Source organism: Mizuhopecten yessoensis, unplaced genomic scaffold (genome assembly GCF_002113885.1).
Source record: "Mizuhopecten yessoensis strain PY_sf001 unplaced genomic scaffold, ASM211388v2 scaffold1951, whole genome shotgun sequence".
NCBI classification, from domain to species: Eukaryota; Metazoa; Mollusca; class Bivalvia; order Pectinida; family Pectinidae; genus Mizuhopecten; species Mizuhopecten yessoensis.
In genome coordinates, this window is record NW_018404303.1 from 110,954 (window position 1) to 136,822 (window position 25,869).

Genomic DNA, 25,869 nt, shown 5'->3' on the forward strand with positions numbered 1-25,869 from the left:
CAAAATTACATACAGTGAAACACAAGTTCTAAGTTAATGCATATATGTCAGCCAACATTTGTATGTTTTACTTTTCCTGTTATTTTTATCGAGTTTGACCATATCCAAAATAGTTTGCATTCTTTGCTCTAAGAGTGACATTAGGTTTATAATGACGATTGTCACCAAATTTATTTTACACACAAAGCACAGTCCAGGAATATAACACAAGTTTTAAAGAAAAGCATAACAAGCAACAACTTACCATGTAGTGTTATATATTTTTTATTGCAGATTTTAAACAAAATGCTCCAGCACATGTAAAAGGTGATAGACAGATGAATACAACATTCATCAATGATAATTACATTATCCAGCTGGACAGAATGATTGGTAGTAATGCTCTCACTAATCAATAATATCAAAGCTATGCCCGACAGCGTGTCCAGACAACTCTGGCACAAAACTCAATCTGGGATGAGTGACAATGGCCTAGCACCAAAGGCAAGGGTTAGCTCCCCTTTTAGAGTGGCCTCCCTTATAACACTGAGATGCTATGATGCAAAATTATTAGTATATCTATGTTGTCTTTTAAAATGGGATACAGCGGTTATAAAAACTTAAAACTTTGATGTCTGAACAATTAAATTATCCACAAGGAAAACAAAAATGTTCTTCCATAAAAATAATAAATAAAAGGACTAGCATAGTATACTGTCTAATGTTATATTTTGACTACATTATAATAAATCTATATACACAGTGTGAGGTATAGCTAGGAAATATTTTGATGTGAACAGATTCTTTGAACACAATTATATTGAGAAGTCAATGTTCCTCACTGGCACAAATGATTAAATTACAAAATAAAAGCGGTAAAAATTGCAGATCCCATCTGTTTTGACAAATACTGAAATAGTTTGTCTCGGACATTAGATATGAACTTGAGTGAGATATCACAGCACTTATAACATCTTCTAACAAAAAAAAATCCAGTAAGAAAAAAATATGAAAAATGATGCTCAAACTCTGAACAGTTGAGATAAAAATCAAATTCATTTAAATATCATTTAGTATTTCATTTTTTGTATTTTTCAAAAGTTTCATTAAAATTTAATAATGATTTAAATTTTTGTCAATTTATCGTAACACATCTGAAATTTAAGTTAAAACCACAGTTGAAAGTACAAATGAAAGTTTTGGAAATCTGTCTAATGTTCATTTGTAGAAAGTGGAATCAATTTTCAAATACCGTTTGGTACTATAATAGTGAAAGAAAATAAATAATTTACAAAGTATTAAAGCGAGAGAATGTTGAGGAAATCTCCTTCATTAAAAGGTCACCAACCAGTGAAAGGTCACCAACCATTGAAAGGTCACCAACCATTGAAAGGTCACCAACCATTGAAAGGTCACCAACCATTGAAAGGTCACCAACCAGTGAAAGGTCACCACTTAAGTAAATTATGATAATTCCTCAGCACAAATAGGATGGCTGGATACATAAACCGGTACTGACATGTCACAAACTAGTCATTCACATCCATATACCATTGTCTTTATACAAACTTAAACTCATTCACCCCTGAAATTTCATAATGAACTATTCCAACCTTTGACTTGGAAGGGTTCAAATGTGTCTTCAGGAGTGGATGAGTTAATACTAATTCTTGTCTTTATACAACCTTCATACACTAATCCAAGCCCTTGTAAACATTCCAATCTTGTTAGGATACATTTACAGATATACAAATATATATGTATAATTAATTATTTATCGATAATATCATCAGCAATATGTGTACAATGATAATATTCCTTTACAATTTGGAATGAAGTTTCACTCAATTCTTATACTAGAATTTTAATTTACACAACTAATTATTTTTACTTAATGACATTACTTCTTTTATGACTTATACAAATGTTGTTTATTTTTCAAAACATGATTAATAGTTTGAGACAACAAGATTGGTATAAATTACAATGGTCTTTGTGACCAGCCATCAGAACTGTTTTAGGTTCTGTCTGGAGGACATATTCAGTGACTTTGGGGTATTTGGTTCCTACACCAATCCCCCTGTCACAGCGTGAGTAAATTGTCTGTCAAAAATTCCAACATATAGATGTTGCAGGTACTTCCTTGGCGATCCTCGTCACGGAGATCATTCTCTGAGTGCCTCCGCCACTGGGTCCGTCTTTGTTGACCTTGACCTTGTAAACGAGGAAGGAAGGAAGATCTTTGGTATGGTAGATACACGAGGCTGTTGCTATGGCGTTCCTGTCAGCACTGGAAAAGCAAGAGAGGACTGGGTCAGAAGGAGAGAGGATATTTAAGTCTTATAATAGCACTGGTTTCTATCTCCCAAGCACTGTGTAAAACATGGAACGTACTCCTAAACAAGTTTCCTGTCACCTCGTATTTATTAATTACCTCATCAAAATATTAAATGATTGATTTGTTTTCTTAATTTAGTTTAGTCTGAAATAAGGTGTCAATTTTTCAAAAAGAGTAGAACAACACATCTTTTGTTATGAGTGATGAGGTACCAGCTTAAATTGTTAAGTGAACATTCCATGTTTTACGCCTCGCTCTCAGTGGGAGCAGCTGTTTTTACACAGCCCAGCAGTCATTGTCATGGATGCCAGAACAAAGCATCATGTTACGAGTGCACGTGCGTGCCGTTAAACGCCGGTCCTAATCAACACAAGAACAACGCTGAACCATGCATCTTACAATACAACGGATTGGACCATGGTGGACCTATCCACCATACACAGATCCACATGTTAATTACACCATAACATATACATTAACTTCATTGAGTCTACTACAAACAGCTTATATTTCACAAACATTTTTATTAACTCATGCTTAAATAATAAGTCAATGAAAAAAAGCAAAATATTACTGCTTTTGAAATATGTGTGTGTTAATTGCTTTAAAAAAATCAGTTGAGAGGTATGTTGTTTTCACAAATTCAACTGTCTTGAGAATTCATATTTTTATGGATACAACAGTGTTGTAATTAATTCACCATCCAGCTGTGATGTTAATGCATCTGCTTATATTGATATTAAAGCGTGAAAATGCCAACAGATACTTATGGAATAAACACTTTCAGAGAATTATCATCAACAAAAATGTTTGTGTAATATAAACATGAAATATTAGAAGTGTCATGTTATTTACAACAATCGTACAAGTTACGTGTACACTGCCTTCTGAACAAAATCCCTTGTGAGAAATGAAGAAAATGTCCTAATCTACAAACAAACAAATATTGTCATCTCTTTCAAAGAGACGGACAAATATTTTGTTATCCCCTGTTTATTTTACCAATGATTTATCTGTAGAAATATATTTTTTGTGATGCACTTACAACACTAATACATATACAATACCATATTTAACCCAAATAACCCCCCATTCTCCAAAGTCTACAAGTCAGTGTCTATTTAGAGTGGTTATTTGAACAATCATTAATTAATATTGATAGACTACATTTTCAACTGAACTATAACAAAACAGATGTGGTAGGGGCTTTGATCATTCATTTAAATACTTTATACCAGGAATTTTTTGTCCTGTGATGGTAAAATTCATTTTCTCCCAATATTTGCTATTCACATTACTACTGTAAAATCATAAATTTTCGTGGGACATTAAATTTCGTTGATTTCGTGGATAACAAAATTCCACGAAATTAAATCCCCACGAAAACATAAATTTGGTATGATATAGATACAGGAAAATCAGAAATCAGCGAATTATAATGTCCTTGAAACAGGCTAGTATATGAAAACCACGAAATTTTAACCCCACAAAAATAAATGATTCTACAGTATGTATATTATGTTGTTTACAAATGTTCGCTGTAATGATAAATTTGCCTTCATTATAGGGGGCGAAAAAGGCAAAAACTAAAATTTCCTGGTATACTGTGTTAGAATTTTTCAAAAGAATGCTGAGTCAGTTAGTATAAGATCAAATTTGGTATAACATGTATGTTGAATCAAACCATTTTAACTGCAACGCTAATTCATTATGACACTGGCGAGAAGCATGTTTTGGTAAATTTTACATATCATTATATATACTCATCAGGGTTGCTGTGTTACAACACAAGACAGGGGAGATAACTGTTAATGAAGTAACAAAGCAGTTAATTTTAACATTTATCATCAAATCAACTTTCAATATTATTTATGGTAAATCATTCTTAAAAAAAAAGATGCTAATTAGATGACAGTATACATAGTTCACACAAATCAACTAAAAATAAAACTGTATACATCAACCATACAATCATTCAGGCATGCCTTGGCAAAATATGGTAACAAGCAAACTGTATAATCTGAATATTCTAAGTTTATTTTTGTGAGTGTATATCTTTAACTCATTCACCCCTGAAGACACATTTGAACTCTTCCAATTCAAAGGTTGGATTTGTTCATTATGAAATTTCAGGGGCGAATGAGTTAAATATAAATTAAGAACATCCAAGTCGGTTTTCTCCAAATGTTTTTTTTAAGCCAAAAACAGCTGGTTGTTCCCTAACTGTTCTATGCATGTATATAACTAAGTACCAAGGGGTAGAGACTCTTGAAAATCTACAATATAAACCCCAAAATCTGACCCACTGCTGGGTTCTTCCATTACCTTACATAGACAGTGCATAGCCAATACTGTAGAAAACTCGAGCTCAAATAAATTCAGTTAACAATTGTGACACTGGTCAGTACCTGATATTGACATCACTAACATCATATTTATGTCACTTTGACCCAAATCAAATTTGGCATTATACATTATTATGTTATTCTAAGCCTGCATCCTTAACACTAAATAGGCACCGACATGGTCAATGTATGTCATGGTTATGATGAAGAATCCCAAACACCCCCACCCCGACTCTACCCCACCTACCCCTCAGTATGATATCACTGCCATGTCTGAACTGTCCAGCTGGGCTGTCAGACAGCCCTCTCCCCCTGCCCTGTTTGCCCTGTCTCAGCTCCCTGCAATAAGATCCCTCTGACCTTACAGCTCCCATCAGACCTGGGTCTGTATCACATATACCAGTATGTACAGCTGCTCATTCATAAATTTATGCACCATATTGATTTCCAATCTGAACGTTAACAGTAGCTGTTAAACCAAAAGCATCGATTTCTCTCCATGATTCAGAAAGCTAATAATAACTCAGTGAAATCAGCAAGCTTCTAGAATTCAAAGTCAGAATTCTATATTCAACACAGCAAGCCTGACACATGCTGCCACAGGTAGCACTTATCATTGGTCTGTATTTTATTCACAGACTTAACATTTCCTAGAATAATATCAGAGCTGTCTGCCAGATCTTAGGTAGGCACAACAATACCTCAGGCAGTGTCTGTCCTGTATACACAAAATGTACATGTACAGTAGCCCTCAGTATACTTACATAGGGTCGAAGTTTACCTAACATGATTAAAGCTGGACAATGACAAATTTAGAGCTCAATAATAACTCAGAGCACGACAATGACTCAGAGCTTGACGATGACTCAGAGCTTAATGATGACTCAGAGCTTGACGATGACTCAAAACTTCACAATAACTCAGAGCAAGACAATTACTCAGAGCTAGGGGAGAGCTTAATATTAATTCAGAGCTCCACAGTATCTTAGATCTTGACATTAAGTCAGAGCTCAACATTAACTCAGAGTTTGACAATAACACAGTGCAGGACAACTCAGAGCTTGCTGATAACTAAGAGTTTGTTAATAACTCAGAGCTTAACAATAACTAATTTAACTTACATTAGCTCAATGCTTAACAGTAACTCAGGAGAATTAATACTTGACAACAACTCAGAGGACCAATTAATGTTTGAAAATACCTTGGAGGAACAATGCTTGACGCTAGCTCAGAATTAAGAGAATAAGAGATTGACAATATTTCTGACGACCTATTTAAGATTTAGAATAACTCAAGAACACCAGACTCTGCCAGACAATGACTTAAACTACAATATCTGAAGCAGTGGTGGATATGGGTTTTTTCTCAAGTTTTAAGATACTTGGGGTCAAATTTGTTCGGTTGGAACCATTGACAGTGAAAACTCGTATTTAGCTTTTAATGTACCTTAATCAGCGGAGAGCTGATGTGTGACTGCAGTGAGTCACAGAGATACTGGGCCACATCATGATTCAGCATTCGCAGTGTCAGTGATACAACACTTTCTCATCTAGTTAGAATTCCTACATATTTTATGACATGCTGATGTCTGCATGATTACACACAGCACCAGAAATTATTTAGCTTATCCGTCAATTTTGAACCCCCCCCCTTCAAATATTAATGTATTTGTGTAGAACAAATTCATGTTGAATGTTGATAGTCACACACCTAAAATCGCAGGTCAATGTGATTTAAGTAATGTTTAAAACATCTCCTTTTATTTAATTACAGAATGAAACATGAACAAAACCACAACGGTAGCTGCGCCTTCATGTTCTACCACAAAGGGTATATACTTGTATGAAGTGGAGATTTGCTGTGTAAGTGCAAAACATCTGTGATGCATGACCTTAAAATCATGACATATTTTTTTTATTTCGGACAGGTTAAAATAGGTTATACCAATTATAACATACTGGATCATACATTAACAGGGTCATACACAAATTATAAGGTACAGGGGTGACTATAATTTTAACATACTGGATCATACATTAACAGGGTCATACACAAATTATAAGGTACAGGGGCGACTTCAAACAATAGCAGAGTTCTCCTGCACATCATTGCTACAGTATATATGACAGGGGGTGAATGGCAGGTCAGGTAACCACTTAAATTAATCATGTCACCTGGGGCTCAGTTCTCACATACTTCTACTTTTGTGTTGGTTTAATGATCGTATCTCATAGAATGTGTTACGTACACAACATATACAGTGTGTTTTTTACAATCACAAGAGTACACAACACTTTGAAGTTGAAGGTAGATGATGGCCATATGTTCCGTTGATACCATGGTGACCACCACCCATCAAACAGTCCAGTTTATTTCTGAAGATGGGATGATACCAACACCAGTGAAATACAAGTCCATTTTCCGCTCCTATATGTGACCATAAACCATCTGTCAGACCAAATTGTATCCCCAACTCTATACCACCAGTAACTGATATTCCCATGGTGCTTCCTGGTGACCTTACTGTTTCACTATGGCAATTAACCATGTAACAACTCTGTCCAGAGTCAAAATATTGTAGAATAACCTATAGTTAATTTTTAAAAATACAGAAATGCTTGGAATATCAAGTGTTTTGGGTGTTTTTTTCCGTCCTGGCCATAAAGTTACCAAACAGGAGCTGCCTGCCATTAATTGCCTTGGTCAATAGCTGTGATAAGCAGCTAGCCAAGCAGCCCAGTGTTGGATTGATCAACTGGCTGTGGAGGCTGGTCTCAAACTCGGGGGGTCATCTCAGAAGGCAACATAGACCCATTAGGATAACACACTATATATTTCTCTGCACTTACATATATGATTTAGTATATTTTTACTCTGATTGAAATATTGTGATCAATCTTTTATTATAGTTATTAAATATATTATATTTTCACCAGTGCCATTCCCCCTATTAGCACCCCTCCCTTTATCAGCACTCGTTTTCATTATGTAAATGCCCCCTACCTCAAGTGAATCTTTAATTCTATCCCATGTTTTTGGTCAAGTTTCAGAAGATAATTTAAATATGTCAGCAATTTCTTGGAATAGGTCTCAAAAGTCTACATGAAATTATTAGTACTCTTTTATGCAACTTTCCTGCAATACAGTATTTATTTGTTTTTTCTATTCCTAATAATTATAAGTGCCCCATCTTCCTACAAATTCTTCCGACACTTTGGGCACTATTTAGAGTGAATACTGTACATCACAGGATAGGACATTCCGAGATGACCCCCATGTAAGTAAGCATTACCAGTTTGAAGACCACAGACGCTCATGCCTAATTGAACTTTCCCTCTAAAGATGTCAAATTACACAACCTTTCATGTTTCCTTTCTCACTGAAATAGTTTTAGAGCCATTTTAACCCTGTACAAGTTGCTCTGAAAGCTTTCTAGTAACATACCTTGTAAGCTGTACATTTTCTATAAAATTGTATCCGTAGACTTTATTAACAGTTTAAGTTTGCCAAGTAAGGGATACAGACCATATGATCAGGCCTAATTCTTTCAATTTTGAATGAATCTTTTCAATGAATGGTTTTGAAATGGTCCCTCATTATAACAAATTATGTTTCTACTGCAGCCAGAAGATCAATGCTAGTTTGCAATCTTATCATCAGCATTCTAAATTTCTTCAGACAAACCCTAAAAAAAATTTACAATACAAAAAGTGGTTTGTAACTAACAGATACCCCGTTTTAACAGTGCTTGAAGCTTTTTGTTTGACATACTGTAGTAATCACCATGGCAACAGAGGTTTTTGTTTGACAAACTGTAGTAATCACCATGGCAACAGAGGTTTTTTTGCCTGAAAATGTTCTTGTAATCTTTCAACAATAAATCATTATAAACTAAACATCCAATCAATTTAACATGCAATAATAACATACTTTAGTGACACACATGTTCACATAATTGACCTTGACACTTTCATGGTTAGATATTGTATGTGGGGTCGATAGCTCATGATCAATGGACCCACTGATGGGTTGGAATAGTTCATTATGAAATCTCAGGGGTGAATGAGTTAATATGTTAGAAATTGCATTTGTTTCAAACATTTTTTAATCACCTCCTGTTGTCCATGAAACCCCAAACCACACAAATTTCTGTTCCATTTTGAAAAGATCAAGGTCAGTGAACCAGACATAAGTGAACATTGAAAACAGAGTTACAACATTTATCAAAATGCATGTGTACATTGAAATAACATTTTTATATGAAAGAACAAAAAATCAGTTTGGAAATCATAATTAAAGCTGCAATGTAAAAACTGTACAGTATAAATAAAATCACATTTGCACCATACGGTAAAACAGTTACGTCACTTTGAAATCACCAGTGATACAAGACAGCAAATGAAAGGCCAGAACACAGAATAGGAGGTGAAATGAGGACTATATAGGTATTGTAAGTACATACTATTATTATTATCCTCTCCCCTGATACAATCCCGGCCCGGGATAGACAGACACACCTACAATGTAGACCAGACAATGTCACCATGGTAACCCCTCTCAAAACCCTAACCTACCCTGAAATGGTTCAAGGATCTGAACTGTAACACCCTAAAATATATCATTGTATTGGAAGATATAAAAGTAGGTTTACAAAAGAGATATACCATTTGTATATCTCATTTGTAATCAGGGATTTTTTCAAAGAACTGACATTGTTTTTACCTAGTACTATTTCTATACCTGTATTATATAAATTAGTAAGAAGATCCACAGTCTGCGTTACAGTACAAGTACAATGGAAGAAAATTAAATTACGACTATAACTTTATAGATTATAATGATTGACTTTTTGCATGCATAGAAATTACCAAAAGAACATTTTTTTCCTGATTTTTTTCTTGTCATTTTCTCCGGTACCACAACTTTCCCAATTTTGTTTAACAATGTTCCATTGTACTCTGTAGCAGTTCTGGTTTGGGTTATTTGGGTCCACACCTGGCCACACCTTAGTGAGGGTATGTTCTAGTGAATATTAATTTACATGAAGGGGAGGGCGCCATATGATTAGTGTACATATATGAGCAATGTGGTGACGAGGCTTACACTCATGGAATAACTTATATACAGCAATGTTGTGATCATGGATGGAGAAAAAAAGCAATAAATAAAACGGTATATGTACTGGATGGTATATCCGTGGCGGCGGTATGATGTCACTTTCTCACGTAATATCTAGCTCTACTGCTCGAGTAAACATGCACACACTTACCGACCCCAGGAAAGGAATGGAGAGAAGGTCAGAGGTAAAGAGAAAAGATGGCACAATGTTTTGAAATCTTTGATCCTATAGAGAAACAATATCAAACCTTTTCATGTCTCCTTTTATCAATTTTCAACATATGCTTCTCTGGTACATGCTTCAAACAAAGTCTTATAAATGTTCATATACCTGAATTAGCTGATGATCAAAAGATGTCTTGAAAAATGGAGGTCTCTAACTATATCTTAAAAATATCTAGAAAACCTCTTTTTGAAAAAATGTGAAAAGGTGAATATTGCTTATCTCATAAGAAATGTTTAGAACACAGAACTGGTAAAGAATCCAACCTTTGTTCAAACTGCTGACAACACTAGACTAGCTCTCCATGGCTTTGGACCAGTTCAACGTGGCTACAAGACGTCAAAGGTTAGAAACTTAGTACAAAGTCTAACCTGGTAAGAGAGACAAGCACCAGCGGACCCTGGTCCGGCAGTAGCCACCACCCACTCACATGTAGCTATGGTTACCCACTCACATGTAGCTATGGTTACCCACTCACATGTAGCTATGGTTACGTAGCTAACCTCATGACTACTACATAGACAGATCAACTTACCGTGTGTGTGAGCCTGGTGGAAAAGTGTCTAATAGTCTCTCTTGTTATGATGGTGTGAGCGACCTGACCCACTGTAACGGTCATACGACTCTTCATGATATGGATTGTAGTTGCGACTTACTTTGGAAGCCCCCATTTTACTTCGGCCACCACCGCCACCACCACCGCCGCCCCCACCTTGGCGGCGCATGTTGCGACGTTCTCTGTCGAACTCTAGGTCCTCCATCCTCTGTGTCAAGGTCAATTTCTGCTGTATTGCCATCCTCAACAGGGAGTTCAGTGTTTTCTTTTCCTCCTCTGCGCTTGCCAGTTGACGTTGCATTTCATCCAGCTGAGTAACATATTCGTCACACCTCTGAGCAAACATGGCCCGCAGTGACGCAAAAGTAGCAGCATCTTCCTTGAGTGCTTTGAGTTCATTTCTCAATTTCACCATGGTTTCCGTGACAATGACCTTTTCGGTGAGGTATTTCTGTTTAAGATTAGCCAGCGCAACTTCTGCAGCAGATTTGTTGGCTTTCAACACGCTACGGAGCGTGGCGATCTGTTCCCGTTTGGTGGACAGCATGGCCTTCAGTTTGACCACCTGTTCCTGGAGCTCCTGGACATCTTGGTTCTCCGTGTCGACTGATCGTTGCTGCGACACCTCCATCAGGTGTTCCACGCCACGTTTTAGGTATTTCACCTGGTCAATGATGGTTTCAGTCAGTTTGTAACAAGAAATCGGGTCGCCCTTAATGTCACCATTTACAACGTCCTTTTTGGATTTGGATTTCAGTTTTGCTGATTTCTCCGTGCCTTCTTTGTCCTCTTTTTCTTCACTGCTCTCTCGATCCTGTCGTGACATCATGGCTGCTGATTTCACGTGATCGAGCATAACACGGCTCGGAGTTTCTCCGCTGACCTCACAAACCAAGTGATACAATTGTGCAAGCTCCTCTGTAACCCTGACCAGTTCATCCTGTGTAGTGGTGAGGCTGCCCTGTGCCTCACCAGCGGCCAGAGACATGGCCTTGAGATCCTTACCAAGGTCAATGATGGTGTCATGGTAACCGTTACACTTGTTCTTCATAGCCTCAATGGCCTCTTCTATGCTCTTGTCAGCTTTCACCCCTCCTAGCTGACTCCGTTCCTGTAGACGGCTCAGTTCCTCATGTAAGCTGTTAATCTCCTGTAGGGCGTTTGAGTATTTGTTTTCCCCGGGACTCCCGTTTTTGGCAAATGTCCCCTGAGATTCTCCTTGTATTAAAGTACTTATCTGTGATTTGAGCTGATCAGCCCTATGTTTCTGTTCTACTAAATCTGTCTGTGTGTCCTGTATCAACTTCTGGGCCTCATCAAGAGCCGACTGAAGTTCTAACTTTTCATTTTCACTCTGATTCAACATCTGTTCCAACTTTTTCACTTCATTTTCCTGAATTTCACTGAGAATATCGTTCACTTTGCCTGGGCCTGGTTTTACTGGTGATTTTGTCTCGTCCTGTTTGAAGTCCGCCTCAATCCGTTTCAGGGCGGGATTGTTTTGTTCTCCCTCCTCAGTATCATCCTCAAACTCATGATGGTTTGGAACAAGATCTCGGAGGCCCTCACTAAGTCCTCCAAAATGAGCCAGGTTGCTGAGATTAAACATGGACTCCTGGCTCAACCGCTGATCAAGTTCCTTCTTATAAGCATGCTTTTGTTCTCGCTCATGCTTAAGTGAGTTCAGTGCCTCGTCAAGATTTTTTTCAACTATTCGTTTGAGGCCCATTGCATCTTCTAATTGAATATGGAGGTCATCGGCCTCCTCCTGGAGGCGTTTGATTTCATGTTTCATCCCTTCATATTCAACTTGTCCCTGCTTTAACTGCGATACTTGTTTTTGTAACGAGATATTTTCATCCTCCAACTCAGCATAATCAACCAGGTTCCGATTCTCTCGAATCTTATATTCCCGCAGTTCATTTTTGTATTGGCGTCTTTGCTCTTCGAGAGAATCGGAACCTTGTTGGAGCTCTTGTACTGCCGAGTTTAATCGTTCGTTTTCGCCCCCAAATCTTTCCAATGCTTGTTTACATGTCTTTAGTTCTGTTTCTAGGTCTAAAATCACAGATTTGTAACTTTCTTCCCGTGTGGCAGTCTCCAGCAGAAAACTGTCCTCCTGGTGTATTCCACTTTTCTGCTGCTTGCGAAAGGTGTCCTGGTGTTTGTTCAAGGCCTACAAGTAAATACAAACAAGCCATAAGTAAACAAAAAGATATAAACAAACACCAACAAACCATTAAGTTATTAGATTATAAAGATGAAATATTTGAATCCCCCCCCAAAAATGTTGTTACTCATGTGTAACAAATACACAAGCTTTATTATTAATACAAATTATGCAATATTGTTTTAATTCTGTGACATGTACTGTATCCTGTATCTGACTTGATAACAGGACATATTCTAATAAGACAACCCCATATTGTATAAAATACGGTACATGCAGACACTAGGATTTATGACTGTCCTCTTATATTTATACAACGGTGTAAAAACCCTTAATAGAAGACCACGAAGCTGATATGGTTTTACTGGGAGTACATAAAAAGATGAGGAAGTTGACACTTAGTAATTAACCAAGTTAGCTTCAAACAATTTCAGATCTCAAGATTCAGCTCGGTCTCAAACCAAAAACTAGTTAGAAATGTCTTTCATGTCATGTTTCTGTACTAACACCATTATGGGTGAAGTGTGTGGGGACTTGTCAAGGATGTCAACAGCAGTACAAGAGGGCTGGTTTACCGGGTAATGCATGGTATAATAAGGGCTGGTTTACTGGGTAATGTATGGTATAATAAGGGCTGGTTTACCGGGTAATGTATGGTATAATAAGGGCTGATTTACTGGGTAATGTATGGTATAATAAGGGCTGATGTACTGGGTAATGTATGGTTTAATAAGGACTGATTTACTGGGTAATGTATGGTAAAATAAGGGCTGATTTACTGGGTAATGTATGGTATAATAAGGGCTGATTTACTGGGTAATGTATGGTAAAATAAGGGCTGATTTACTGGGTAATGTATGGTATAATAAGGGCTGGTTTACCGGCTAATGTATGGTTTAATAAGGACTGATTTACCAGGTAATGTATGGTATAATAAGGGCTGGTTTACCAGGTAATGTATGGTATAATAAGGGCTGGTTTACCAGGTAATGTATGGTAAAATAAGGGCTGGTTTACCAGGTAATGTATGGTATAATAAGGGCTGGTTTACTGGGTAATGCATTGTATAATAAGGGCTGGTTTACCGGGTAATGTATTGTAAAATAAGGGCTGGTTTTTCAGGTAATGTATGGTATAATAAGGGCTGGTTTACCGGGTAATGTATGGTAAAATAAGGGCTGGTTTACCGGGTAATGGATGGTATAATAAGGGCTGGTTTACCGGGTAATGTATGGTATAATAAGGGCCTCAGACTGCAACTGGAGATATGTTACCTACTCAGAAACAGAATATGATCAACAAATAGAATCTATAAATGAAACTATACAAATTGTAATTGAGGAATAGTCTTTGGAGATCGGCAGAAAGAGAAACATATATGACAGCAAATAATATCACAACAAACAATAATTTAATGTTTAGCCATATGTCTGTCTCAACATTATTGCATGGTTGCAAATCTTTAATATACACTGAGTCAGTTACTATAGCCAGACATTTATCAAATACCAGATGTAACTGTCTGGTTTCCAATATAATAACATATAGTTTGCAGATTCTTAATGTGAAGAATTCCTTTAAAAAATCTCCTATAAGTTGGTGTGTTGAAATTATGCTATACCTATGCATAAATTTATATTTCATAGTCTACATGTATCGCTGTAAAGATATGTTCTGACAAGCTGAACAGGAAATTTAATAACATGGCCTTCAGCTCGAGGTGAAACTGTCACACTACCACGAGTCTGTTCCATCTGGTGTAAACCATTACAGTTTTTACTAATTTTGTTGTATGTGCTGGAAAACATTGAACTGTAGAAACAAACACATCGGTTTTTATAAATGAAATGTTTCGCCCAGAATAATATTACATAGGAAGTGGCCGTATGTTTTGCTATAAATGGTCCTACATCCCATTGCTATTTGAACTGACAGCAAAATGATGTTTCATTGAACAGCGTCTATAATGGTAATACGACTATCAATCTTGTGATCTAACTCATATGCAGCAGCAGCAACTGTTCCAGGCTTTTATGATAGGTGTCTATGTATTATATATAGAACTACAGCTATACAAGTTACATCCTGGGGCAAAAAGTAAGAGTTATAACCACCTATACCACCACCCTTCTGGCACCTCCCCAACCACTGTATCAAGTAAACTTAAAACTAGGTACCAAGGCAAGCTCTGTACCAAAACATATCATGCATCAGCGCACAAGCTACATGTGTCTTAGGAGTACTTATGGCTAATTTCTAGGTGGTGGTACCTGGTGTCGACACCACCATAACACTCATCATAGTATGTCAGGTCTTTTATTGGCAGTGTTTCTGTATCAACATAACTTCGATACAGTTGATGTTCACAGTAAAAAAGGACTATTACTTACAGATTCATTATGAAAAACACTGCATAACGGATTGGTAGCTGATGCTGCATGCAAGTATGTAGAGTCATATACCTGGGAATTGTGACACCTGTACAATCTGACTTTACCTTGTACCTGGGAATAGTGCCTCCTGCTCAATCTGACTCTACCCGTGTACCTGGAAACACTTACAATTGTGTAAAACAATGTATGACTTAACCTCTGTACCTGTGAATTCTGACACCTGCCTAATAAGACCTCATCCTTGAATATCAAAATTCAAACATTTCATTGCCTCCTTGTATCAGCTTGCTACCTGATACATAATTATTTGACATCTTTCACATGTTAAAATAACCTTACCAGAAAAAAAAATACAATTTAAAAACCCCTTCAATCTACCCATGATCAGGATTCCTAAAAAATACTTAACTTTAAATATCTGCCCTTGGTGTAAATTGATCCGCAATAAGCTTAAATCTTCTGATCAAATTACACACATGTACCAACCCATCGACAACAGGACACAGGTATCTGTCAATACAAATTATACCATTTAATCTGAAGACTGTTATGAGGTATGAGATATCAGAACCCAGCTTTGGAATATCAATAGAACTCCTCATATAACTATTGACACGTTATACGATGTTGATCCAATATTGGCCGATATAGGTTTATGATCTTCAGTTAAGGATTTCAACAATCCAAAATATTGTTACGGCAATTCATCACAACAATGTCCAATTTGGTTCTTCATTAATCAGTTATCAGCCACACTATTAAAGAGTTGAGAATGTTTCATAGGCTCTTAATTTGTTCCCCTGAGTTGGGGTGGTTAAGGGCTGTGAAGGTGAAATTCATATCAGACCAAAGTTCCACAAATAAGATATGATTTTCCATTAGAAATAAAGCAATACTGATCATGAGGCTATAAGGGAAATGTTCTTCAAAACTGTCCTGGATTCCAATAATGCTTCCCTGAGGGACAAACCTGACGATAAAGAATATTCATAAACCTACAGAGCCTGGTAATATTCTGATATTGATCTGCCAGCTTTGTATGGGTACGTTTACTATATATGTAGTTTGTAATTATAAGGTTTACTGTTACCCCGTACATGTACATCATGATAAGATATATTTACTATATATGTAGTTTGTAATTTATGTACATCATGATAAGATATATTTACTATATATACTTTATCTTTATTTATCCTTTCAGACTTTGGTAAATGGATACTGTCCTGAACACAGGAACTCTATTACATCACCAAGTCCCTGAATCTGATGGTGTGGCGTTCACGTGAATCTGATGGTGTGGCGTTCACGATATCACGACTTTATCACAAACACATACAGCTTTATCTTAAGAATGGCACATTAGCTTTAGATTCCCTAAAATATGCATTGGAGATTAAAGAATACTATTTCCATTGCTGGTGATGATTTACCGTGGTATTATTTTTTTTGTAAGATGAAAATTTATTAAGGAGCTTGAGAGTTGTGAAATAAAGGCAATAAGTGAAATTTATATCTCAAGAAAATTACTTAAGAGTTTATTATTATGGACTTTATGGCGATAGTTCCTTGTGGAGTTGTGTAGGTATATATCTTACATGTTTATATCTCAATCCTACACTGCCATGAATCATCAGTCACATCCCTACATTTATACCAACTTACACATGTATAGTCATAACACTACATCATTTGATGTTAGATGAGACATCGGCCTTCCTCGTCAGTGGGCGATATATATATATATGTCTATCAGCAAACACTGCCTACGTATGTATCCCACCCCAAACATCCACCCACAAAAAGCCTGACAGAGGAACGGCCCCATTCAATTAACCTGTAAAGCAAGTTCTCCCCCTCGTGTATGCTGTTGCTGTAATATATGCATATTTTATTCACATGTGATTCAGATGACGGATACCTGTATATATAAATTCCAAGGATTGTTCTACACAAAGAGCTTCCTGTGAAGAAAAAAACTTGTAGGCAATTAAAACTAATAAATAAATTTATCAGTGATCATGAGTAAATCTACAATAAATGTGTCTCCTAAAGTGCTCCCTGTCTCACACCAGGTATAAATCATAGCAGGTAGCTGATCTTCAATAAGACATGGTTGAGGTACCTGTCAGGTAATACAACAGGTAAACATTTGTTGATCTATTTTACCTGTACAAGGCCCGGTGTGACATACTTTGACACACTGACGACACATCAACCTGTTGGTCTAGTACAGGAATTTCACTTCACCCCACACAATAAACATTGCTGTCACAGCTTGTCACGCCCCTGTACACAAAACAAATCACCCATAAAATAGCATTTGTAGCTCAAAATAACCATTACCTAACAACTAAATCCAAAGATTTAAGATGATAGGATTTGCTTTCAGAAATGCGATACATTTTTATTCATATCAACTGGTTTATATTTGTAAAACCTGTTTGTTAAATTAACATGGACAAACAAGTGTCAATTTAGAACTTGGTGCACATAAAAAACGCCTTCTCTATTTATCAGATCTAAATCACAAGGACACTAACAGATGGCTGCATGTTATAGGGTCTCCATACAAAATACTTCTGAAGATTCCTGTTTATTTACATGTATATAATAGATAGATACCCGGGTAGATACTCGTCTCCAACACCCACACTTCCAGCCTACCTAAGACTGGATCCGTTCTAGCAAGAAGAGACACTCAGCATGAAGGATGAGAGGTTTCTGTGTATCACCAGGTTGACCATCACACAAATTAGGCCTACATTCGTAAAAGGTGGATCTAACTTCTATGATAAAGTTATATTACCAAGATGTGAGCCCACAAATAATGGCCACAGATTTAGCTAAGGTCACCAGGTGTCAGCGAACAATTTTGTTTCAATTTATTAATAACACCGACTGTATTCCAGCCAGAATAAGGTATCATCTGATTAAAATGTGACTCCGATGTGCAGACCTCTGTACCTTATTAAAATGAAATGAAATTGAAATAAGATATATGAAAACCCCCTTTATGATCTTCTCACAGCCAGTGAGTTGAGGATGGTGCCATATGATGCCCTATGAATTACCATGGTACATTGTAATAGCCATAACTACCGAACTTGTTGTACTGGAGATAATTAGCATTATATAGCAACCTGGTATATTCATGAATCAGCATAAAACTGAAGCTGAACAGTTTATAAATCAAATGTCTAATGATGGACTGTAAATGTTTCGTACCTAGGTGCAGCAGATGTCGTATTATACACGTGCATCAATCGTAATGCTGCATACTGCCGGTCAGTGAAAGCTTCTCGACACATATGTACGTTATAAAGTGACTTTAATGTACACAGGCATGGCAAAACCCCCAGACTGTATTGATATTACCACAACTGCATGGGCGTGGCACAGATCCCCACCCCCCAGACTGTATTGTCAGTCCACAACTGGGCGTGGCACAGATCCCCACCCCACAGTCTGTAGATAGAGAAACATTATTTATTTTACAACAATTATGAAACAAGTTATTACAACTTATACTAATCCCTCTTGTTGGCCCAGATGTTAGCGCACGGTGGTTCTTATTGTGGGAGGAACCCGGAGAACGCGGAGAAAACCCACCTTTTTATACGTCCAATCGGGGAATCGAACCCAATTAAGCCGCCTTGGTGAAAAGCAAGTGCGCTATTTACTGCACCACCCGACCACTCCAGTCTATATTTATTGATACTATATAATACCACAACTGGGCCTGGCACAAATCCCCAACCCCACAGTCTGTATGTATTGATACATAATACCACAACTGGGCCTGGCACAAATCCCCAACCCCACAGTCTATATGTATTGATACANTCCAGTCTATATTTATTGATACTATATAATACCACAACTGGGCCTGGCACAAATCCCCAACCCCACAGTCTGTATGTATTGATACATAATACCACAACTGGGCCTGGCACAAATCCCCAACCCCACAGTCTGTATGTATTGATGATACATATGTACTAAGCTCCATTGTCTATTAAACGTCACATTAGTTTATATGATTATGATAAAATTTAAAATTTTCACAATTAAAAGCTAACTGGATTTATGTACCAATACTACCTTAACCATTGAACAAATATTAAAGAGTTCAACAGTTATCAACACTGTGCCACATGGCCACAGGGATGAGTAGGAGAGAGGTCTAAACATTTGGACAGATCATACCGTCTGGCTCTAGTCATGCGCTATATTTTCTATCAGAACTAGTATTGTAGTCCCAGTCAGTTCATGTCTGGAATGTATTTCCATCAGTATATATATATATATATATAGTAACTGTTGAGACAGTTCAGGCCCTGATCATGAGCCCAGACGCTCTCTCTATATAACCTACTAGAGTAGTAATGGTCCCCTGGCTATATATTATAGTGGACATTGGGCTTATGCAAGTCACAAGTATACATAATAACTGTCTACAGCTAGGTACTGTCTGAATAATGACCAAGGAATGCCACCTTTTCTCCTACCTCAGGTCATGACCTAGACCCCCATAGGCTATGTGAGGTCAGTGTAGCTACTGTACAGACCTATGTATAACTGTCATTATATGTCTACATAGTACATAGTTCTAAGTATTTCAGTTATAACCACCCATCTGATACTTTATACCTGAGATTTTCAAACAATCGTTAAAATAATTTGAGAATTTTCATTTTGTGAAACTGTTTTCTCTGATCGTAGATCTGACTAGACAACTTGTGAAGTTTTGGTAACACCAAGCTTTGAGTCCTTGTTTCCTTATTTAACAGATCTGGACTATGGTAGCACCAAGCTTGGAGTCCTTGTTTCCTTATTTAACAGATCTGGACTATGGTAGCACGAAGTTTTGAGTCCTTGTTTCCTTATTTAACAGATCTGGACTATGGTAGCACCAAGCTTTGAGTCCTTGTTTCCTTATTTAACAGATCTGGACTACGGTAACACCAAGCTTTGAGTCCTTGTTTCCTTATTTAATAGATCTAGACTATGGTAACACCAAGCTTTGAGTCCTTGTTTCCTTATTTAACAGATCTGGACTATGGTAACACCAAGATTTGAGTCCTTGTTTCCTTATTTAACAGATCTGGTCTATGCTCACTTTTAAAGTCATACAATTTCTAAATCTCATGACAGAATCACCTCATACATTTCAATGAAGTTGTGGTTTGGTCATATGACACATTCTTAGGTCAAAGAAATGGGTTTCAAGCTACCCAACTAAACCTAACTTTTGAATTTCAACCAATTTTTTCCCCAGCACTGTTTATAATCGTTTTGGGGCACCTCAGCATTTCACAGTGCAGACTGAAAGTGTTTTCTCCGTCGGTAATGATAGTTTCTGCAATATACAAATTTGGCTTTAGACATGAAAAAAAAGATGATTGGCTAACCTTCAGGCAAAATATGAGTTTTGAACCAATAAAGAGAATTAACACGTCTTTTTGGTATACCGTTAAACGTTAAACGATTATGTATCAGAAATCTGTTCCAGATTCTGAAGAGGAACAAAAAGTTTTTAAAATGCACATTTCACTTTTTATCAGGAAGCATTTTCATTATCATCTTTAAAAATAAATCAACTATGAAAATATAAACTGTAAAGTAATTTATAAAAGTGTTCTAATTTTTGTGCATTAGAACAACAGGTAGTTAATTATCTTTACACCCTACTTTGTGTATATATAGCTACACTCCCCGATACCCAACCTATTTATCTCACATCTGCATAATACATATCTTTGGTCTGATACAGCTAATGTAATTACACCTAAGTAAACAAACAGTACACTTCCTAATAACACCCCACCCCATGGCCCATACCCATACTACATATCACTTCCTAATAACACCCCTCCCCTAAACATACAGTACTGTAGTAATTACTACACAACACTTCCTAATAACACCCCTCCCCCATGGCCCATACCCATATTACATATCACTTCCTAATACACCCCCCGCCCCCTCACCTAAACATACAGTACTGTAGTAATTACTACACAACACTTCCTAATAACACCCCTCCCCTAAACATACAGTACTGTAGTAATTACTACACAACACTTCCTAATAACACCCCTCCCCTAAACATACAGTACTGTAGTAATTACTACACAACACTTACTAATAACACCCCTCCCCCATGGCCCATACCCATATTACATATCACTTCCTAATAACACCCCTCCCCCTCCCCTAAACATACAGTACTGTAGTAATTACTACACAACACTTAATAATAACACCCCTCCCCAATACCCATACTGCAAATCACTTCCTAATAACACCCCCCACCCCACCCCCCTAAACATACTGTACTGTATTACCTACTACACAACACATCCTAATAACACCCCTATACCCTCATCTCTCCCCATCTAAAAACTACTGTTTCCCAATTGACACCAATGTCAATCCTTCCTAATAACCACCCTTTTATTAGCATATCTACTTAACAAACACCTCACATTTCAACACTATATAAGAGTTTTCTTTATACATATGTTCTGTTATAGTGCCTGTCAAATCTAAACCCTGTCAATTGTTCAGTAGCTGTATCGGTCTACATGAGCCATTTTCTACTAATTCATCATTGATTGTCTATAGCAAACTTGTCAATTTTTATCCTAATAACCAACTTTAGCCCTTCATCGGTAAAATCCATATGAGCCCAGTGTAAGATTCACCTTTCACATGTAACGACTATAAAGGGTATGTTAAGTACCAATATTCGCTGTCATGATAAATTTGTCCTCATTATGGAGACCGAAAACGTTAAACTGTGCGAAAATGTCTGTGTATAACCAGCATGTGGTTACGAATGTTACTTTCATCTTTTCTAGTCGATGTGTCACATCTAGGTCAAATACGGTATACCTAAAGCTTGGGAAGTACCATCCCAATGAATCAGTTCTTATCCATCAGTGGTGACCTTTCACACCTATGTGTACACAGTCACCTGTGTATTCCATTCATCAGGAGTAGTTCACTATGATCTGTAGGGATTGGCAGGTTCTAGGGTTCAAATAAATAATTTACATATTGTTTACTTATTTTCTTTCAAGGTTTTAAAATGAGCTGAGTCTTTCCACCTGCCATTGTACAGGAAGATTGGGGAAAAAAAAGAAGATTTATTCAACAGGTTTGATTATACCTATATTCTTCTCATCCAATGGACTTGATTTGTTTCCCATCCAAATACTCAGCAATTTTCAGACAAGCAGCAGGTATACTTAATTCAACTTGTCACCGTGACGATAAAATCTGAGGAACTTAAATAACACCAATTAAACGGAGTGATGATTCACAAGAAAAGGCTTTGTCTAGATGGGGAGGGGAGCATTTCAGCCTGACTAGAATTTCTGAATTCTCTATTTCGAAAATTAGACATTTTTCCCTTATACTACATTTTTTGCTGGAAGGGATCAGGTTGGTTTTGTAAGACAACATGCCACCATGTTTGTACCGTTATCACATCTCTGATGAGTAATTAAAGGAAAGAAACCATGCTGCTTTGAAATATTATCTGATGATGCAGTGGCCAATGCAAAACTTTCAGAGCGATTACTGTTTAATTGATGGGGAATTTAGTTAGGAGTAAGATACAGAGGCCGTCGTACAGTGTTTCTGCCGCGTAGGATAAATAGCGCCATAAATATCACATATGTTGTTAAAGTCGCCCGACACTCGTCACTTACCTGTGGCTGGGGCCCTAATGTCAAATACGGAAACGGTTTATTAAATAAGACAGTCTAGCTATTAATACAGCCTTTAACCTTTCACCACACTGGACCGTAATAGACTCATCCAGATCAATGCATGGTAAAGTTTACTAAAGTTACATAGGGGTGAAAGGGTTAACACTTTAAACAAACCTATATACGTTTTTGTAGGTCTACATGGTTTTACAATATACATAAAAAGAACATTACTCTGAATGATTGACTTATTGCGCCTGATTTTCAGTAGTAACATTATATTATACAGTATTCATTAGAACTCCATGCAACCATACTTCGTGTTGTCTGTCCTGAATGAACTGGTAACCAGATAGGACTACATCAGAGCCTAGTACAACTTGATCTGCTCCCAGCTGATGTTACATAAACACCCTACTGTAATTTACCAGACAGTACTAAAGTGGCCTCTTTAATCCCAAGTCTCTCTGAGGGTCACAGCAGGCTGTAGCACTGATACTTTATACACATCAAAACTTAAAACATACAGAGCAGATTAGAAATGCCAGATCTGGACGAGACAGATATGTGACAAAAGAGATGTCACTGGAAATGTTGCCAGTGAGAGCAGGAAGGGGCATGGGGGTAGAAATGATACTTTATGGTGCTGAGTACTGAAGCGAGGAGGGACAAGGGGGTAGAAATGATGCAGTGATACTTTATGGTGCGGTGTACTGAAGCGGGGAGGGACAAGGGGGTAGAAATGATGTAGTGATACTTTATGGTGCAGAGTAATGAAGCGGGGAGGGACAAGGGGGTAGAAATGATGTAGTGATACTTTATGGTGCGGAGTACTGCAGCGGGGGAGGGACAAGGGGTAGAAATGATGTAGTGATACTTTATGGTGCGGAGTACTGAAGCGGGGAGGGACAAGGGGGTAGAAATGATGTAGAGATACTTTATGGTGTGGAGTACTAAAGCGGGGGAAGGACAAGGGGGTAGAAATGATGTAGTGATACTTTATGGTGCGGAGTACTGAAGCGGTAAGGGGGGAGGGGGGGACAAGGGGGTAGAAATGATGTAGCGATACTACTAGTCCAGTTTTCTCTAGCCCTGACACCAGACTTAGATATTTCGATAGCTATATATGACTAAATGTCTAAGTCTGGTGTCAGGGCCAGAGGTCTGGTGTCAGGGCCAGAGGAAACTGACTACGATACTACATGGTGCAGTGATACTGAAGTATCAATGAGGTCAGTAAAAAAAGTTATCGAAATAAAACCATTTTTAATAGATATATATACACAACTGTTCTGATGTAAGATATATGCAATATTTTGTGTCAGATATCAACTTTTGTATTTCAGAGACCTACATTTTAGAATATGCTTACATACGACATGTGTTTATAATTCATTATTGATAAATATGTGTATGTTTGACAGGTTAAGGTTACACTGTGAGGCATATAGCCATATATCAACATGATTAAATTATGGAAACAAAAGACTTACCCCCGAATGGGTAAAAGTTTCCAAAAATAACCTACATGTGTGTACAATACACACAGCAATACACACGGGCACCTGTCATTTTTTTTTTCGTTTTTGAGACGACCCCTTAAAATAATTAATTGAATGGAGCCGGGTACCTGCCCACCCCGCCCCTCAGTAACAATTAGGTGTGTCAGTAGCTATTATACCTCTTTGGCACAATCGAGTTCATGCTTGATAGTCTCACTGTGAGCCTCGATTTCCTCGACCTGCTGCTGAAGACGTTGTTTTTCCTCCAACACGGCCAAACCATATTCTGCGGCCTGAAGTTTTTCCGTCGTGGTTTCCGATAATTCCGATTGGAGACGTTCGATCTCTCTTTTAAGATCCTCCATGGACGGTTCCTGACCGCTATGGTCCGACATTTTGGCTTTTAGGCTCACCGAGACTCTACATTAGGACGAAAATTGGAAGAAAGTCTAAGGGAACCGTTCCCTTCTCGTGCTGGTCGCCATGTTAATTTATGCAGCTATGTCCGCGATCACGTGACTTACTACACCGTCGCATCATACGAATTAGCAGCCGGTTTAGTTTGAGCTCACCATTTGGCCAAAGGGCGGAATGGGCCAAATAAATCGGGCCTGGAGAAATGTCTTTATTTTAGATAAGGTGTTCCGAACTCTGTTATATAACAGTGTTAAATAAGTATCAGTAACCACATGGGCCTGCTTAAGCATCTTTCCAATAAAAAGACCTCCCTGAATGGCCAAATATCAGAACGTCTCTGGTTATTTCCATACTGTAATATACTGTATGGATATTGTGATACCAATTCATGTAAGTTTGTACAATTACATTCATTTTAATACAAACTTAATTAAGTCAATGAAATTTGATATTATTCTCAATATTTTTTCATGATTTTTTTTTTATAATATTACGGTATTAGACTATATACTGTCCCTGGATTATCTAAGTCTGTGACAATATTAATGGTTTTCTTTTATCTAATTTCTTTTAATTGTCACACAGGGTCATATGTCCACACAATAATAATAATAATATTTATTCAGGTAAAAGGCAAATAATACACTTCTATCACATTTTGCAGATTGGACATATATGTATATATATTATCACAGAAGGAAATATTCTTATATAAGTTATTTATGCCATAAAATTGGAAGTCAGTCAGGTGTTAAAACTGGATCAGATTAGATTAATTTAGGCCTTTACCTGGGATGACCCATAAAGCCACATTGTGGCTTAATTCCAATGGGGTCCCTTAGATATAAATAAATCAATTCAATTCATAAAATAGTTACATAATTATATAGTATATATTGATAATTTGATAAGACTCTTTTAAAAGACACTTCTTTTATAAAAAATAGATATAAAATGTTACATGTGCCATAGGCTATAATCAAAAAAATAATGCTGGTAATGGAATGATATAAAATATGAAGAGAGTAACTTTAACAATCAAAGATATATAGTATTAACTTAAAATATTACCTGCCAAAGGGCTGGTGGTTGGGCCAATCCCTTTTT

The 25,869-nt window shown here is 37.2% G+C and overlaps 1 protein-coding gene across 3 annotated transcripts; it reads right to left on the reverse strand.

The window, feature by feature from the left end:
* Positions 1-248: 248 nt before the first annotated feature.
* LOC110443146 (protein bicaudal D-like) lies at positions 249-24,852 on the reverse strand. 3 transcript variants are annotated; one of them, XM_021487186.1, is made up of 4 exons: positions 24,525-24,852; positions 10,660-12,735; positions 9,125-9,179; positions 249-2,269 (listed from the first exon to the last, which is right to left on the reverse strand). In XM_021487186.1, exons 1-4 carry the CDS (start codon positions 24,738-24,740, stop codon positions 2,250-2,252), a joined length of 2,367 nt encoding a protein of 788 aa, XP_021342861.1. In that variant the 5' UTR covers positions 24,741-24,852; the 3' UTR covers positions 249-2,249. The 3 variants fall into 3 exon arrangements, with proteins under 3 accessions (XP_021342861.1, XP_021342868.1, XP_021342854.1); XM_021487193.1 differs by lacking the exon at positions 9,125-9,179; XM_021487179.1 differs by lacking the exon at positions 9,125-9,179 and having other exon boundaries at positions 10,539-12,735.
* Positions 24,853-25,869: the final 1,017 nt, after the last annotated feature.